This window comes from Nelusetta ayraudi, unplaced genomic scaffold (assembly GCF_046127955.1).
Source record: "Nelusetta ayraudi isolate G7.1 ecotype Tasmania unplaced genomic scaffold, CSIRO-AGI_Nayr_v1 ptg000243l, whole genome shotgun sequence".
Classification (NCBI taxonomy): Eukaryota; Metazoa; Chordata; class Actinopteri; order Tetraodontiformes; family Monacanthidae; genus Nelusetta; species Nelusetta ayraudi.
The window spans coordinates 102501-120935 of NW_027466292.1; the positions used below are offsets into that span (position 1 = coordinate 102501).

Below are 18435 nucleotides of genomic sequence, written 5' to 3' on the forward strand. Positions count from 1 at the left end.
AAAAACGTCTAAAAAAATAATGAATAAAAAAACAAATCGAGGTTCAGGTTTCAGGAGGTTTTCCGTCCCTCTTGCAGTGAACGGCCGACAACAAGCCGACGCTGTCTGAAGAATAAAGGGAAAGATAATCAGACCTCCCGAAGGCTGGAATGTGAAAAAAGACCTTTTGTTGAAATGCTAACGATGACACTTCAACGTTAAAACCCAGCATGGCTCTGATGGCGGTTTTGGAGGCAGCGGTTCTGGTTTGCCTTCTACTCACTCGATGGACATCCTGGCCACCGACTCCAGGGAAGCGTAGCCCGCCGCCGTGAAGTTGTCTCGGTAGCGGTCCATCTTGATGGCTTCCAGCCAGTCGCCCACCGAGCAGAAGGCGGCAAAGTCCGGCGGGCTCTGGTCTAGCAGCGGGCTGATTGGCCTGCAGGGGGGCGGAGGAGGGCGGGAAGAAGACGGGTGTGAGAAACCACAAGAGGACGAGGCAAAAAGCGGCCGCCCCAAAAGTCTCTGACCGCGGCGAACGAGCGGCTGATTGGCAGGACTGGGATCTGCCCGACAACCTCGGCGGCGGCTCCCGCTGCACTTGAAAGTCCCCGGGAAGTCATTACAGAGATTGATTTAAAAGCCGCCGCGACGGGCCGCCAAGCCGTGAAAGCTGCTTTAAGCCATCGATCCGCCAGCGGCCGGTCCCGGGAATTTATCCTTCATCTGAGAACTACTGAGGCTAAATCATCCGCCGGACACTCCGGGGGCCTGTGGGCCGGCCGGCCGCTGCCTCCGCCTCCTCCTCCACCTCCTCCTCCTCCTCCTCCTCAGCTGAAAATATCCCTAATACAACAGAGTCGGCTCGTTTCCAACGGTCCCCTCACCTGGTACACGTTCCCGCCGGGGTCTTGAGGGTGTTGGGGTTGCGGATCATCTTGTCCAGGATGCTGACGATCTGCTCGAACTTGGGCCGCTCGGCTCGGTCCTTCTGCCAGCAGTCCAGCATCAGCTGGTGGAGGCCGGGCGGGCAGTCCATGGGGGCCGGCAGACGGTAGCCCTCGTCGATGGCCTTGATCACCTGGGGACGGGTCAGACGGGACCGGGTGAGTGACGCCCGCAAGGCCGGCGTACCCGGAGGACTGCCTGGGATCTGGGAGGCGGTCCCACGGTCCCGGACGTCTCCGGGGGGAATATTTGTTCCAGGGTGTAACGTTCTGATGGAAGCCCGGTAACTAAGGAACTAACGGGTCAGTACTCAGGGCACTGGAAGGTGGACTTCCTTGAAAAATGGCAGTGCGAGATGGCAGCGACCCAGGAGCAAGACCGCTATGTGAGAACCGTTCTAATGACTCTAGTTGTACTGCCAGAACGCACGTCTGAAATCAAGCCCGTTTTTTTTATCGGATCTCTCCGACCCGTTCCAGGGTACGTTCCCAAAATCTTAGCGTCGACGTTAGCATCCGCAGAGTTTTACCGCTCGGTCTCGTTTCCAGAGGAGCAACGCTCTAATATCTCTCCCCCCCCCCCGACACGCGGCCCACCGAGCACTTCCTGTTTTAACATCGAAAGGAAAAAACGTCCTAGTTTTCAGCGCCGCTGTTCAACCTTGAATCCCTCGGAGGTTCTGAGAGTAAAGGAAAAAAACTGAGCTGAGTGTGAAGTTTTATACCTTCACCTTAAAAACTGGGTTCCAGCACACTGAGGGATTCTGGAGAGGGTTTCATGAGGAGTTTGGATGGGGGGGCGGGGGGGGGGGGCACCTAACGTCAGAATTTATAGAAATGGTGTCAAACTGTTCAATGTTTCAATTGGACCATTTGGTTCTCCAATGGTCGGATCATGCGGCAGGACGGTTTGACGCCGCGGCTACGCTAACACTTCCTGATCCGGCAGAGCTGGGAGAGGGAAAGAATTCAGCACCGACTCAACGGCAGGAACGTTGGGAAAAATCTGAAATTTCAGGCAAATTTTGATCTTGATCCTAGAAAACCAAAAAAACCCAGAAAGCAGTCCGAGCGGCTCCGGGATTTATTCCCGGACGTGTGGGAAGTTTAGAGGCGGCCGGCAGAGGGAAAAGCAGCGTCTCTGCCGACGGAGACTTAAAAAGTCATTCCCAGGATTTACACCAGGCGTTTAGCGAACTAAAGCCGCCGCCGCCGCCGACTCCTCCCACCAGCGGCCAATTTGTCAAAACAAACAAACAAATGAAAAATAAAAAAAGTTCCACGTGCAGCCGCAGTCTTAAAAGATCTGCTGGCCGAGCCGTCGGGAGATAATCCTCCGTCAGTCGCCATCACACTTTCACTTTGGTGGCGCCGAGTTCATTAAAAGTTAAAACCCTCCGAGAAACAGTGGAGCGAGGCGGCGCTTTGATTCCAGCCCCGAGTCTTCCCTCCGTGTGTGTGTGTGTGTGTGTGTGTGTGTGTGTGTGTGTGTGTGTGTGTGTGTGTGTGTGTTCATCAGCGATTCCTGTCAGCGGCCGCCCGAGCCATTGAGGGAAAAGGTGTCAAAACAACGCAAACATCTGAGAGGAAATAAATGCAAATGCGGCTCATCCTCGGCGGACCCCCCCCCCCCCCCCACCACCACCACCCCCAATCTCTCTCCTCCTCCACCCCCCTCCTTTTTCCTCTCCTCCTCCCTCCCGTCTGTCAAGTCAGAAGCTCGTCGTTCGACCGCTTCGATCGGCGATTCCTGTTGCCGCTGCCGCCCCCCCCTCCCCTCCACCTCCACCTCCCTTATTCGCCCACCCGCCATCAATCACCAGAGTGTCAGGTGGTGGCGCCGCCACCCCCCCCCCCCCTGGAGACGTCCTGGCCGCCGTCCCGCCACCACTCGGCACGAGCCGCTCACCATTACGCCAACTTGAAGCCTTTAGCGAAGGAGGAAGGTGTGTGTGTGTGTGTGTGTGTGTGTGTGTGTGTGTGTGTGTGTGTGCGCTCTTTGATGCTCTGATGGGATGGCAACACTTAGCGCTCAGCACTCGCCAGGAGGATGGAGGCGGGACTGATAATGGCCGAACCCCCTGCTTCCTGTGGAGCTGCTCTGTAATTTCACTTTATTGAGCGGAGTCGGGAAAAAGACAAACGACTCGTTCAGGACCCGTTAGCGGACTGAACGTTAGCGAGCTAGCCGGGACTGCCAGCGTGCTAGCCTGGACTGCTAACATGCTAGCCTGGACTGCCACGGTGACTTGAGAGGGGGAAACAACGCCGAACAGGAAGTGGCCAGTCGCAATGAGAAGGTGACTGAAATAATCTGAAATAATAACTAATCCACCCATCCATTCATCCATCCATCCACCCTTCCATCCAACCATCATCCATCCATCCATCCATTAAAGTGATTCCTGCAGCATCACATTTATTCACGCTGCAGTGCTGGAACAAAACAAAACAAAGAACCAAAAGGCTTTTTCCATTTACCCATAATGCAACTAATAGCAGCTTAGCATTAGCGCCCGCTGCGAGCCCAGAGCCTCCTCATCCTTCAAATTGCCCCCCCGCTGTTTCATCGCTCCGCCTTGCCGACACCTACGCGAACCTCACTAAGCATTAAGTTTAGAGCGAGAGAGAGAGAGGGAGGGAGGGAGGGAGGGGGGGGAGGGAGGGAGAGGGGGGCACTCACGTCCTGGTTGGACATGTCCCAGTACGGCCGCTCGCCGTACGACATCACCTCCCACATGACCACGCCGTAGCTCCACACGTCGCTGGCAGAGGTGAACTTCCGGTACTGGATGGCCTCCGGCGCCGTCCACCGGACCGGGATCTTCCCGCCCTGGGAGAGAGGGAGAGAGAAAGAGGGAGAGAGAGAGAGAGAGAGAGAGAGAGAGAGAGGGAGAGGGGAGGGAGGGAGAGAGAGGGAGAGAGAGAGAGAGAGAGAGAGAGAGAGACATCACAAAGGGCACCAATACTTTTTTTTTTTTAATCAAGTCCATCATCATCATCATCATCATCATCATCATCATCATCATCACCATCCTCACGCTGGGACTCACGGTGGTGGTGTAGACGGCCTCGGGGTCGTCGTCTACGACCCGGGACAGGCCGAAGTCGGACACCTTGCACACCAGGTTGCTGTTGACCAGGATGTTGCGGGCCGCCAGGTCCCGGTGCACGTAGCCCATCTCAGAGAGGTAGCGCATCCCAGCCGCCACGCCCCGCAGCATCCCCACCAGCTGGATGACCGTGAACTGCCCGTCGTGCTTCTGGAGGGGGAGGGGTGGGGGGGGAGTCAGTCAGCGGCACAACCAGGGCTGAGATATAATACATATATATATATATTTTTTTTTTTAATTGATGACTTTTTCTTTTCTTTTCTTTTATTTTGAAAAGTTGTGAACAGTTTGCAGGCACCCTGAGAAAAGAGTCCAGAGAGCCGTTCTCCATGTACTCGATGACGATCATCACCGGCTTTCCTGCAGGAACATGGAAAAAAAAGAAAAGACGAAAATATAAAACAAAGAAAAGAACCAACAACGAGCCGACGACACCTGCAGAGGTTTTTTTTTTTTCTTCTGTTTCTCAACTCCTCGCTTCCTTCCGTCCTTCCCCCAGCTTTATTTTTAGCGGCGGTGCTTCTTTCACGGGCTTTTAATTAAAGGCGGCCATCTGTTCCTTTCATGACGGCGGCGGGATGAGAGAGAGCGAGCGAGCGGCTAACGGCGAGCGGCGCTAATTCCATCACACGCAATGTCACTCTTTGCTTTGGAGGGATTTTATTCTTTGTTGTCCATTTGCCTCCCGCACCTACGAAAAAAAAACATTTAAAATAAACAAGGCCAATAGCTGCTCTGCCCCCTAGTGGCCGCACAAAGACTACGCTACCAGAAATCGGGAATGAACATATATACATATATATATGTATACAGAAATATATGTAGATATATATGTGTCAATGTGTCTAGGAATGTGGAAGCCTCGTCTTTGTACAGCCACTAGGGGGCAGAGCAGCTAATGTTCTCGCTTTTTTTTTGTTTTTGTTTTAATTTGCTTCCCGTAACTACGAAAAAAAAACACACACACACACACACACACACACACACACACACACACACACGGCCATTAGCTGCTCTGCCCCCTAGTGGCGGATGATAAAATGTGTTTTGATGGTGCGTTCCCAGACAGCTTGGGACTCCTTTAAGTGGATGTGAAAAAAAGAAAAGATATGGAAGGCATGATACGGAGTCGTCAAGTTTGTCTGAGACGCTGCGAGAGCTTAAATTGATTGGAGGCCTGTCGGGGTTCCGGGCGGAGCCGCCGCCGACGCCGCCAACGTCTGAATCATCTTTGGGTGTAAATAAAGTCATTTTGAAAATCCTTCTGGGATTTGGGGGCCCTTGCAAGCAGACTCTCTCACACACACACACACACACACACACACACACACACTTCCCGCTAATCCACTCTCTGAAGGCTCTTCTGTCCGGGAAGCTAATTAGCTGCTAACAGCCAGCCAGCCACCCCCCCACTCCTCACCTCTGGTCACCACCCCCTCCAGGTGCACCACGTTGGGGTGGTCAAACTGGCCCATGATGGAGGCCTCGCACAGGAAGTCCCGCCTCTGCTTCTCCGTGTAGCCCACCTTCAGCGTCTTGATGGCCACCGAGGCGTCGCGCTTGCCGGGCAGCTTGAGGCGGCCGCTGCACACCTCCCCAAACTCCCCTTCAGTGAAGGAGAAGGAGAGGAAGAGGAAGAAGAAGAGGAAGAAGAAGAAGAAGATTTTATATTTTTACAACCACTATTTTATTACAGTTTTTTCATTGGTTCAACATAGAACCACAGAGGTGATGACTAGACAAAGACACTCAGAAGAAGAAGAAGAAGATGAAGGAGGAGAAGAAGGAGGAGAAGAAGAAGAGCTGAACTGCCGCCGTGGAGAAATCACTGACAGATTTATCAGCGTGTGTTTTCTTTTTTTCTCCCGGAGACAAAGCAGCCGCAGCAGAATACAAATTGTCCCGGGACGTCCTGATATCCCGGGGGAGTGTGTGTGTGTGTGTGTGTGTGTGTGTGTGTGTGTGTGTGTGTGGGTGGGGGGGCATCATTGATCCGCCAGCGTGAAAAGCCCTGCGACAGCAATTCCTCAATTCCCGCCCACCTGACGCAGCCCTCGGCGCATTAATGGCAATGAACTTGTGTCTCCGCCTCTTTCAATAACGGCGTGCATGCAGCTGAGCTCCGCCCCCCACAGTTGGGACGGCAAGACTTTGGTTTCACTGTGGTTTTTCTTTAAACAGACGCCAAACTCTCGCCAATCCCGGCGTGAAACTAAGCAGCCGTGCTAGCTAAAACGGCGGCACGCTAGCCAGATAGCCCGCTAGCTTACCTGCTCCGATGACCCGCTCGATCTTGATGCAGGAGGCGTCGAGCTCCTTGGCAAACTGGTGGACGGCCCTGTTGGGGTCCTCGTAGGTCTCGGGGTCGATGTAGGTCTTGGAGCCTGGGAACTTGACTGTGTGTGTGTGTGTGTGTGTGTGTGTGAGGAGGGGGGTGGGGGGGGGACATAAAGAGAAAGTTAAGAAGATTAGCGGTACAAAGCGAAAAAAATAAAAATAAAAATCTTTACAAAGAGCGTCCACACTGTCTGTGTCAGTTACTTTTATTGTGTCAGTTACTTTTATCGTGTCGGCCACTTTCATTGTACTTGGCTGGGGTTTGCACTGTTTTTGGAATTTTCTTTTTATTGCATTTATAGTGTGAATCTAAAAGAAAGGAGAGAAAGAAAAAAAAAGGAAATATAATCTGTTTTCTCGCGCTGCTGTGACATTTGGCTTGGAAATGATTCGCCGGAGTGACGTTGACAGAAACTGACTCGGGACAACGGCTTCCAGGAAGTGGGCGGGTCTGAAATGACCAGCAGCTCACACAAACGACACGCAACAACCAGTGTGTTGTTCCCCCAGCAAGGGCCAGTGGGGGGGCGGGGGCTGAGATTTCCCTCCGCTCGCTCCCATAATTGCTTCGTCCATCCGAGATGTCAGCGGATCTGATAGGCGGCGTCTTATCGCCGCTTCCTCTTCTTTCTTTTTTTGCCGCTCGCGTGGCCGACAAATTGGGTCTCGGCGAATGAATGCGCCGCTGTCGCTATCAGGCTCCTGTCGCCGCGGCCGCCGCGCCTCACTTGATACACGGCTGCCGACGCGCCACTTGTTGAGCCCCCCCCCCCCCTCTCTGCGAGCTGCTCAAGTGGATCTGTCTGATGCGTAGCGATAGCCTCGCGTTACCCGCTTGCTTGCTACTGAGTGCTGCGTCTTTTCCCGCCGTTTACTCAGCAGCCAGACACTCTGCGCCAGTGTAGTTAGCTCGCCCAACTTTCTTTTGCGTCTTGTTGATTTAACGGATCAAATTATTTCGGTAAACATCCTTGCTAGCTAGCTAGCTAGAGTGACGAGGATGACTCGGCTTCATTAGTTTATACCTGCTGCACTTTACAACAACATCTTTTGCCACATTAATCCGCCTGTCTTGCTCTGATGTGATGTCTTCAGAATGTATTCACAGTGTAGAAAGTAGTAAAGATAACGAAGAAACAGGTGTGTCCAGACTTTTTACTGGTAGTCTCTCTCTCTCTCTCTCTCTCTCTCTCTCTCTCTCTCTCTCTCTCTCTCTCTCTATATATATATATATATATATATATATACATAATGTGCATATACGGTACATTTATTATTATTATTTATTTGTATTTAATTAATTAAGTGATTTAATTAATAATGACAACAAAGTTGACAGTGCACAGTGTTGCATTCTTCGTCACCCCCTCCTCCCATAAGCCCTCGCTTCCTGCAACCAACTCAGACTTTGGGAAATTAGCGCTAGCCACCTTAGCTTAACAGTCAGCTATTGCGCACTAATTCTTCAATACAGCACGGTTGACCGTTTGAGTGCCTCCTTATCTTTACTGTAGCGCCGCCAGTCTCTCCATTAAAAACCCCTTTGACATTGCGCTTGTTTGTCCATTATTTTTTTCCCATGAACTTCTGCCCCCCCGTAGGCCGGATCTACGAAACGCCCGCCGCTCGGTCATCTCTTAGCTCTCTCGTTAGCCGCCGACTACCGCGTCGTCTTTGACAGCGCAGAGCCGACCCTTCTCCGTTTTATCCGCTTCCTGCGCTCTCTCCCGGGTACATTTCTTTCCCATTTATCCCCCTTATTCCCTCCCTGTATTCCTCTGCGAGCCGCCGAGCTGCGTGCGTCAGCTACTTAGCGCTCGCTAGCCGAGCCGAGCCGAGCCGATCTCGCCGAGGCTCCGCTTCAGTCCCAACACTCTGCGACACCCTTGACCTCGTGTTTCCAAATCAGTGGTTTGTTGCCTACAGCGCGGATCATTACGCTTCCACTTGGGTGGGGGTGGGGGGTCTGGGGGGTGGCGAGATCTGTCTGCAGCTGCATCTCCAGGGGCATCATTATGGTCGGTGAATCCGTTGCAAAAGATTTTTTTTTTTAAAACCACTTGCATGCACCGCAGTAGCAGCAGGAGTGGTGAACAGAGAGCAAAAGAAGCTGATGTGGAAAACTATCCTGGTTTCTGCATGTATCAATATTATTATTATTATTATTATTATCATTATTATTATTATCACTATCACTATCATTATTTACGCCCCCCTCATCCTCCCAGACAGTCATATCCACATATTAGCCACCAGCGCTAGCGTCTTCATCACACACACACACACACACACACACGAGCGCGCGTGTGACCAAGCGGCAGCAGATGTTAGCCTGATTGTTAGCGGCCGCGGCTCAAAGCAAATGAACTGGGATCAAACAGTCACGCCTGTGGGTGCTAATGGGCTTTACAGCGCCCCCCCCATCCCCTGCTCAGTATGCAGTGGCTGTGATGTCTCTATCTGAGCCAGTGTGTGTGTGTGTGTGTGTGTGTGTGTGTGTGTGTGTGTGTTAAATCACAGATGTGTGTGCGTTTGCAGGGGCCACTCACACTGGAAGTAGAGCTCTTCGTCTCCCTCCTGATCGGCTTTGCTGTACCCGCAGTGCCTGCACAGTAGGGGGGGGCAGCAGAGTGAGGAGAGAGAGAGAGAGAGAGAGAGAGAGAGAGAAAAAAAAAGGCAACAGAATCAGCTGATTGTGCGGCAAAAAGGGGAGGAAGAAAGAAAAAAAAAGAACGAGAGAGGCTAAAAATCACAAGAATTTTAATGCGCCGGCTGCGCGGCTAGCTAATGCGGCCGGCGCATGACAAATCTCTTAAGCAGTAGGGGGCGCCGCCGTGGACTGGGCGGCCCTGAATGTTACGGCATGCAGAGGCAGCGGCGGGTGGAGCAGGCGTTCAACACGTCCGTCGGCGGCGTCAGCACCTCTGGCGCCTTGAAGGTTGCGCACAGCAGAGGTTAGCGCTTTGGGGTACAAAGCGCTAAAGGACGGTGAGGTCAGACGAGGTCACGGGATGAGTAAAAAAACAATCACCGCACGCAGGCCGACGTAGTTTAACCAATCAATTATTCAAGGCGGGCCACTCCTTGGCTAGCTAGCTAACTAACGAGAGCTATTTAGCGCTGAGCTAGCAAGTCGACGTACGGCCATGGAGACAATGAGGGATTGGGTGTGTTGAATTCTGATTAATGGTTAAAATTCAACATGTTGGAGGTTTGAATTAATTAACTTTATTCAAACCGTAATCAACACAACCTCTGGGGAATAAAAAGATGAAGACGTCTGAGATTCCGCGGCAGTCAAATTAAATGGCAGAAGATTGAAGAAAAAGTTCTGGACAATTACAAAAGAAGAGCCCAAAAAAAAACAAACAGTGATTTGAGTGAGCAGAGGATTTGCTTATCGCAGCAGCAGAACGTCTTTACAATCGACGTGTGCCGGAAACCTTGGTGTTACTCAGCACCACGACTTGTATAATATCATCGCTGCTTATTGTGGAGCCGCAGTCGATATTCCTGGCGCTGCTTCAGCAGCCTCCGAAGATACACACACACACACACACACACACACACACACACACACACACACACACTGAAATAAAGTTATAATAAAAAAAATCTTTAAAAAAAAAACCCCGACAAACTCTTGTGACCGGACCGTCGTCGGTATCTGGGGACGGACGTCTCTTCACCCTCTGACGGATTCCCGATCATTCTCAGTATCGGAGTTTGTATCGTTGAGATCCGGGGTGCAGTGATCGGCATGCAGACAGTAACATTCACCACGGCATGCAGCGGCCGAGACACCGGGATGCTGTTGCGATGTTTGTCGAGTGTGCAAATCAAAACAAACGACGACAAAAAAGAAAGCGAGGTGTCGACGGGGACGGCCCGTGGGAACGCTTCACGGCGGCCCGGCATGCCACGAGACGGAATGGCAGGCAGGATGGATGGATGCAGAGGCGCCGGTGGGTGGGTGGGTGGGTGTGGCTCTGTGTGTGTGGTGCTGTGCTACGTGGCGGGGTGGGGGGGGGGCGTGGTCGCCGCCGCCGGTGACACAGAAAGAAAGCAAGTTGACAAGCGCAGACTCACAGGAGCGGAGAGTCAACGGGGCCCGCGAGAGCGTACCTTCTCCCGATGATGAAGCCAAACACCATGAAGACCAGGATGATGGTCCCGGCCACCGCCACCACCGCGATGATGATGACCGGGTTCTGCTCGCTGGAGACGATGGCGGCTGTTGGGGCGGGGGGGGAGAGAGAGAGAGAGAGAGAGAGAGGAGAGGTTGTTCAGGACAAGGAGTGATACTGTGAGTGGTCCATAGTCCCAGGAGTTGCCACGTACCCCGAGGGGAGTGAGACATTTGCTCTGGGCAATTGTTCCCGAGGGAACGCTAATAAAAAGCCAACGGTGCTGCACTCACGGACCAGTGGGAGATCGGACCCACCGAGTCCCCCGAGGGGAGGACTCTGGGAGTCTTCGCTTTGACCCACCGGGATCGGACCCGAGACTCAGGAATCTCAGGTACGATCGTTCCTTACCACAGGGTCAAAGGTTTGGTAATGTAACCCATCGAGTCCCCGAGGGAAGGACTTTGAGAGTCTTGAGTTTGACCCACCGGGATTTGACCAAAGACCTCGGAATATCAGGATGGTCACTCTGTACCACCATTCCAAAAGATTGGCAAAAAAGCAGGCGATCTGAGCTATGGAGTCCCAAGGGAAGGATTCTGAGAGTCTGGGGTTAGACCCACCGGGACCAAACCAAAGACCTCTGAGTCATGGGTCCAAAAGATTGGCCAATAGCGGGAGATCGGAGCCACCAAGTCCCGATAGAAGGACTCTTGAGAGTCTTGGGATTGACCCACTGGGATCGGACCCAAGACTTATAGGTCTCTGGAAGGTCACCCAGTACCACAGGATCAAGAGATTGGCAAAAGATTGGTATCCGCCCCTCCCTCTCCCCAACATCCACCAATCCCTCCCGGGGGTAGGGATTGGTGGAGGGATTGGTGGAGTTTCTATTTTTGATCCCCCACTTTCTGCCGGGTCCAGAAAGTGGGCTTACCCGTCCCAGACGGCGCCGGCGCCCTCAGCCCCACCGCCTTCATCTCAAAAAACAAAAGACACATTCAGGGTTGGATTGTTCCCCCCCCCCCGCTCGACTGGCAAAGCCGCTTGATTTTTCCCGCAAAAGTAGCGGCCCGTCGAGGCGGGTTGCCAGGTTCTGTTGGAAATTCATGCATTCTAAACGGAGCGTACCTGCGCCGCTTTAATGAAAGAGAAGAGAGCGGCCGTGAGTCCATCGCCAGCGAATCTGTCACAGCTTGTTTTTATGAAGAGGGCGGGAAAAAAAGTTATGCCCGCCCCTGCACCCCCCCTCTCCCCCTCCCCTGCACCCCCCCTCGGGAGGCCGTCGCAGAGGACGCGGCGGGTTTGGCAGTGGCGGCAGTCAAGGACACAACGGCACAAAAAAAAAAAAAAAAAAAAAGTGGTCACCTTGTTCCAGGACGCGCTCGGCATGTGGTCGCAGTAATTAATGCGTCCTTTTTTTAATGCAGAGACGCTGCAGGTGGAGTCGCGTTTGAGTCGCGGGAAGGTTGACGAGTGGGCGGCGACGATGGCGAAAGAAAAAAAGAGACACAAGAGTCGATGGCTTACGGACCAACCAGGAGGCGTTTTTCCTGTCGGCTTTTTCCTCTTTTCCACACCGTAAAACAAAAACTGTCGGTAAATTTAGACTTTTTTTTTTTTTTTTTCTTCTTCTTCTTCTTTTTTTCGGGGCCGCCGACCGTAATTCATAATCCTGCCCCGCAACCCGGGGGCGGCGACTGCGAGCGACCACAACAAAGGACGGGAATGTCTCTGGGAATTTTTGAGGCGGCTAAAAATACATCCGGCTCACATTCTGGCCAGACAGAAAATGCGAGGTTGCTTTTGCGCGGCGAGGGGGGGGTGGAATGGGGGGGTGTGGGGGGGGTGAAACGATCTCACACGGAGAACAACGCCGCTCCGTGTCGACGGACCTTCGGGAAGCCCGATGACGACGACGACGACGACGACGACGACGACTAATGTTATGTTTGGTTTGTGGGATGTACATCTCGTACCAGATGAGATGCGTGTGATGTCAGCGGTTCCCCACCGAAAAAAAACTGCTTCTGCTGCTGCTGCTGCTGCTGCTGCTTTTAGCGCAGGCGGACCCTTCACACCACACATCGTGCTTCTGTCCGACACCAAATTAAAGCCCAACAACAACAACAACGAAGTGGGATTCTCAGGATCTCCAACATTCACTGTGCGAGTTTTCCAATGTAGCGGGCTAATTCCAGCAGGAAGTGAGACCTTATCGCGCCTCCCACACCTTTTTCTTTCCCCGTCTGAATGGCGGCGCCGTCACATCGCCCCCCCCCCCCCCCCCGCCCCTTGCAAAAGTCACGGCACCTCGGCACAGACGGCACTAATGCAACTGATTAGACTGAAATGAGTTAATCCTCCCGACGCGGCGGCGGCGGCGTCTTGTCCTTGTGCTTTAGTGATTCCTCCCCCGACGCCTCGTCAGCGTAAAAAAAAAAAGCCGCAGCCATTTCTGTTTGTTTTGTCGTCGTCGCCGTTGTTGTTTTGTTGTTTTGTTGTTGCTAAACCCCCCCCCCCCCCCCAACCTTCCTCCCCTTCTGCTTGCTTGAAAGCAAATTATTTCCCCGGGCGACGGCTGCTGCAGGAGCTGCAGACATTAACAGGGGGGTTTGGGTGTTTGTGCAGAAGAAGACAGAAAGGGAATGTGATGAGCTAATGTTGGATACAGCTGTGGTTAGCCGCCACCGCTACCGCTAGCGCTACGTTTGGAGACACGCTCGTGTTCTCTGTGCGATTCTTAAAATCTTTTTTTTTTTTTTTTTTTCAAATTAAAAGCATGAGCACAGAGATTTTTTTTTTTTTTTCCTCCCCCGCTGCTGCTGCAACTGAACCTCATTTCTCACTTAATGCCGCAGCAGCTGACACCCAAACTTTATGACCCCCGCTGGCTAATACCACCAGTCAAAGCGGCTTTAATGGTTTTTGCTTTTTTTTTTTCCCACCACTTTCACATTAGTGGCTTTAAAAAGTGACCTTTCCTGTCAGGAGCGCAACAAAAAGAAAAAAGAAAAAAGAAAAATGAAAAAAAAAAATCCATTTCTGATGGTTTGCGGAACGTCCACGAGCAGCATTAGCGGCAGCGGCTAGCATCCGGAGGCTAACGGGGCGGGGGACGACGTGACTTCCCACCTGCGGCCTCCTCCTTGGTGGTGATCTCCACGCGGGGCCCGAAGGTGCCGTAGCCGGCCTCGCTGAAGGCCCGCACCTGGAAGACGTAGGCGGTGCTGGGCTTGAGGTTGTTGACGGTGGCCGAGGTGGACTTGGACCTGACGGTGGAGTAGATCCGCTCCTTCTGGTCCTGGGAAGAAAGAAGTCAAGTCAGGGACTGTTGGTGGTGGTGGTGGTGGTGGTGGGGGGGGTTATGTTTCAATCATTGCCCCCTGTTGGCAGGATACGGCAGATACACATCATACACCAAACCCCCTCAAGATATACAACAGAGTCATTTATCATCCATACATGAATAAAGCCTAAAGAGACAGAAGCGAGGAACCTGTGCAACGGGAAAGAATGAGTGTGCCACCTAGTGAATGGGAGGTATAACTGCAGCCCAGACCACCTTTCAGTACAATCAAACTGCATGTATCATCCAATCTGAATCATGCCAATGGGTCCTTTAAATTTTTTATACACGGGCACAGCAACTTCTGTAGTATCTTTGATGGGAAAGAGGCGGAGTCAGTCAGTCAGTCAGTCAACCAATGAGAACCTGGCTGAAACTTTAACTTTGTACTGATAGTTTTGAGCTCCACGTCTCCAATTTAAAGCAATATTAGTGAGTTGCAGCCACACACACACACACACACACACACACACACACACACAACGACGACAACGCGGTCACATGACCAGCTCACCTTCTCGTAGTACTTGATCTCGTACTCGGTGGCGACGCCGTTGGGGTTGTGCGGCTCCTGCCAGGAGAGCTGCACGCTGCGCTGCTGCACCTTCTCCCTCACCACCTGGCCCACCTGGGAGGGAGCAGCTGGAGGAGCAGGAGGAGGAGAGGGCGTCAGGGTGGGGGCGCACACACACACACACACACACACACACACACACACACACACACAGTGCCTGGATTGGGGTTTTTTTTTTTGCTACGTCGTCCAACAAAAAAGCCCCCCCCCCCCCAACACTCAATTCTGGTATTCAGCTCTTTATGATGTCACAAAGGGGCCACACCCACTAGCCCGGTGTTGGCTCCGCCCCTTTGTTCCTCCCCACAGCAAGAGGAAGCTGCACCTGATGACATCCTCATCTTGACTGACCTGACAGTTTTTGTTTTTTTTTCAAAAGGGGGCGGAGCTTCCAGCAGTCACTCTGAGGTTTTCCGGGAAACGAGGCTTAGTGCAAATCTCTGAACGCCATTAAAACACACACAAACGCACGCACACATGCACGCACACACACACACACACACACACACACACACACGCACACACACACAGCCTCTTGGTAAACACTGGGTGCTGATGACTCACTCAGCCTTCGGGGTGAAACATATTAATTAAGTCGACTGTTAAAAGAGCCGCTGTGGCACCATGTCGCAAACTCCCACTTGCTTTCCTTTATTTAATATTTGGCTTCCTGAGTCCTTCAGTTGTTCAAGAAGAAGAAGAAGAAGAAGAAGAAGAAGACAAAAGACAGAATAAAAAAAATTAAAAAAAAGCCAAGGAATGAGACGGAGAGATTTTTGTTCTTTTCAAAAGAAAAAAAGCTGCGTTAAAAGCCCAAATCTCAAGTAGTCGAACCAGAACCAGAACCCGACCAGAAGGTTTAGAACTCCTGAAGTCGTTTGCATGACTCAAGACCTTAAATGGAAAATTGAGACTCTTTGCCAAAAACATTAACTTGTTTTTTTCCCCAAGGGAGTGAAACACACACACACACACACACACACACACACACACACACACACACACACACACACACACACACACAGGGTGTCCTTTTCTGCTCGACTGGCAACCCACCAGACCTGACGAGCGAAACGCTTTCATTTTGTTCAATGTTAGAAAATAAAAGGAGGAAAAAACACTGATCTGGGAGCTCATCATCATCATCATCATCATCATCATCATCATCACTGCCACCACTTCCTCGCTCTGCATCTCGCCGCCTCATGAATACATTAGCGGCAGCGGCGGGCGCCTTTTAATATCCTCCTCTTTCCGCCGCTCGCTCGGCGCCGCCGCTCCGTTACGTCAGCGCCGCCGCTTCCCCGCACGGCCGAGCCGTAAAGCAGCGCATTAATGACTCTTTTTTTTCTATTTTTTTTTTCTTTTTTTTTTCATTCTTTCCGAGCCGCCAAACTCTCCCGCGCCCGAGGGAAGGGGGGCGTCGTCCTCGCCGAGGCGTGCGCTGCTTTGACGGCTTGGAATATTAGAAGAGGAGGAGATTAAAAAGAAGCTGAAAGAAAACAAGAAAAACAAGAAAAACTTTGCTTTCTCGGAGAAGCGAAGCTCTTCAGTTCTTCTCCTTTCCTTCCTTCCTCTCATCCTTCCTTCCTTCCACCTCCTTTCCTTCCTTCTTTCCATCAAACACAGTCTGCTTGGCCCTCCACCGTGCACGCAGTGCAGCGTGAAGCCTGATGGGGGCGACGCTAACGAGCCGCGACAAGGAACCAGATTGCTTCCGTCGTTCGGAAGGTGACGGGACTCCGTCAGCTGCCGGCGACAGGAAGTGACAGCTGCCAGCAGTGTCGGCAGCTGACGGAGGAGGCCAGAGCCACGGCGACAACAACAACCGTCACCGTTCAAACAAGCTGAAACTTTATTGATCGGTTTTCCCGACGCGCAAGACGACCCACTGAACGCAACAAAAGGTGAAATGTAGCATTTCCTGTTCAGGCCCCGTTCCATTTCTTTTCTCCATTTTCCCTCCACCTTGACTACGGAACCTTGGAACCAGCAGGCAGCGGGTTCCAATCCATCACCAGGGAACCACGGCGCCCCCTACAGGAGATGCAACCCTAACCCTCTGATAATTAACAACAAGCAGTTAGCTCCCGTTAGCTAAAAGGCTAACCAGACAGAAGAAGAAGAAGAAGAAGAAGAAGAACGTTGCTCTTCTTTCTCTTCTCTCTCCGTGCGGATGATTGGGATTCTCCGCCACCAGGGGAGGAGCCTGAACTTCCCCTTGAACCGGCCGGCCGAGCCCGTTTGAAAACACTTTTCTTTTTTAAGGACGGAGCGCCGGCTGCATAGCAATGGCGGCGGTGGGGGGGGGGGCTAAAGGGGGCGGGGCCAGCAGAGGTCAAAGGCGGCCTCGGTTTGGAAGCAATTAGCCGCGAGCTGATGTGAAGGAGAGCCCGGCGCCGGCGCTTTCATGTGGCGGCTCCAGAGACGCCCGAGGAGCTGATTATTAAAACATATCAGAAGCTCCGCCCCCCCCCCAACCCCCCTTCTTCCCCCCGACCCCTCCCGCCACTCCCTTTACCCCCCTCCCCCGCCCCTCCCCTCATTATTTCCTCCACTTCAAGGGCTCGGCCTTCAAATTTTTTCTTTTCCCGAGGATTTACAGGCGGGAATCGAATCCAGGAGGATCAGGATGGAAGCCGAGCGGCGGGTTCGAGTGTCGGTCATGTCCTCACTTCCTTCCTTCTTCCCTTCTTCCTTCTGTTCTTCCTCCCTCTTTTCCTTCATTTCTCCTTCTTTCCTTCCTTCCTCCCTCACTTCCTTCATTGCTTCCTTGCTTCCTTCCTCACTCCCTTCTTTCCTTTCTCACTCCCTTCTTTCCTTCCTTCCTTCCTCACTTCCTTCATTCCTTCCTTCCTCTCTCACTCCCTTCTTTCCTTCCTTCCTTCCTCCCTCCCTCCCTTCTCTCCTTCCTTCCTTCTTTCCTCCCTTGTTCCTCCCTCCGTCCTATCCAGGAAACAAATGGCAGCCACTGCAGCTTGTAAATTAAAACAGGAAGTGCAGGAAGTGGGCGGAGCCAGGTGGGCGGGGCCGGGCGAGGCTAGGAGCCGTTACTTGTCATAACTCTCTCGCTCGCCTTCACTTCCTGTTTTGACCTTTCCGTTGTGACGAGACACGCCTCCCCCCTCTCCCCCTCCCCCTCACCCACCCCCGGCCCTCCCCCTCGCCCCCCCTGGCTGTTTATCATTAATCTTAATGAAACAAAGTTTGCCAAGCTGAGAAAAAAACCCAGCAGGTGATTATACAGTGGCGGCGGCCGCGCTGTTAAATGTCAGGGCGCCGCCCCTCCACCCCCCCAGGGACTGATGGCTGAACCCTGATTGGCCACAAACTGAGAAGTGAGCTAATTTGTCAAAGAATGCGGCGGAGGTGGCGCAGAGGTCACGTCGAAGGTCGCGGAGCCGCTGAGATCGGAGGACTGCGATTGGAGGAGATGAAATATTCAAACGACAAACGGGGGGGTTGCCAGTTTCACCGGACGCCACCCCCACCCCCCAGAGAGTACAAGTGGTGATGAGCCCCCCCACCACCACCCCCGAGAAGCCCCAGTCGGCATGACGACGACGACGACGACGACGGAAAAAGGAAAAAAAGAAAAGAAAAAGAAAAAGAAAAACAGACAAAAGTGTTTTTGTGGCTCCGGTTCTGACGGATGTTTCCTTCTTTCAGCTCCGCCCCCTGCAGCCGCCTTTTGTGCCGCCTGACAACGTGACGTGACGGGCGGCAGAAGTGGGCGTGTCCAATATCCCAAAGCTACCAACGGTGAAAAGGAGGAAAATTCTAGAGTTCCTTTTGCTCTGCGATGACGAGCTGCCGGATGCTCTCGCAACATTTGAAGTTTTCTGACAGAAGCAGATTCATCTTCTTCATCGGCCATGGAAACTTTCACCCCCTTGTGATGTCACAAAGGGGTCGCGGGGTGGCTGTATTTGGTAGTTTTGTCACCCTGGACAGGTGAAATAAAGCTTCGCCCAGAGCCGATAAATCACTCGGCTTTCGCTGCTGGAAG

The 18435-nt window shown here is 52.6% G+C and overlaps 1 protein-coding gene across 1 annotated transcript in view; it reads right to left on the reverse strand.

Annotated features, from left to right (window-relative positions):
• The window catches only part of LOC142882276 (ephrin type-A receptor 7), a gene marked incomplete at its 5' end in the record, with an annotated part of 16435 nt that extends 1941 nt beyond the window's left edge, over positions 1-14494 (reverse strand). Inside the window, 11 exons of the mRNA XM_076016940.1 lie at positions 263-418; positions 867-1060; positions 3610-3759; positions 3980-4189; positions 4338-4399; positions 5460-5645; positions 6310-6435; positions 8926-8981; positions 10502-10610; positions 13639-13807; positions 14367-14494. Coding sequence (XP_075873055.1) covers positions 263-418; positions 867-1060; positions 3610-3759; positions 3980-4189; positions 4338-4399; positions 5460-5645; positions 6310-6435; positions 8926-8981; positions 10502-10610; positions 13639-13807; positions 14367-14494 — 1546 coding nt within the window. The remainder of the gene's footprint in view (positions 1-262; positions 419-866; positions 1061-3609; positions 3760-3979; positions 4190-4337; positions 4400-5459; positions 5646-6309; positions 6436-8925; positions 8982-10501; positions 10611-13638; positions 13808-14366) is intronic.
• Between the last annotated feature and the right edge of the window lie 3941 nt (positions 14495-18435).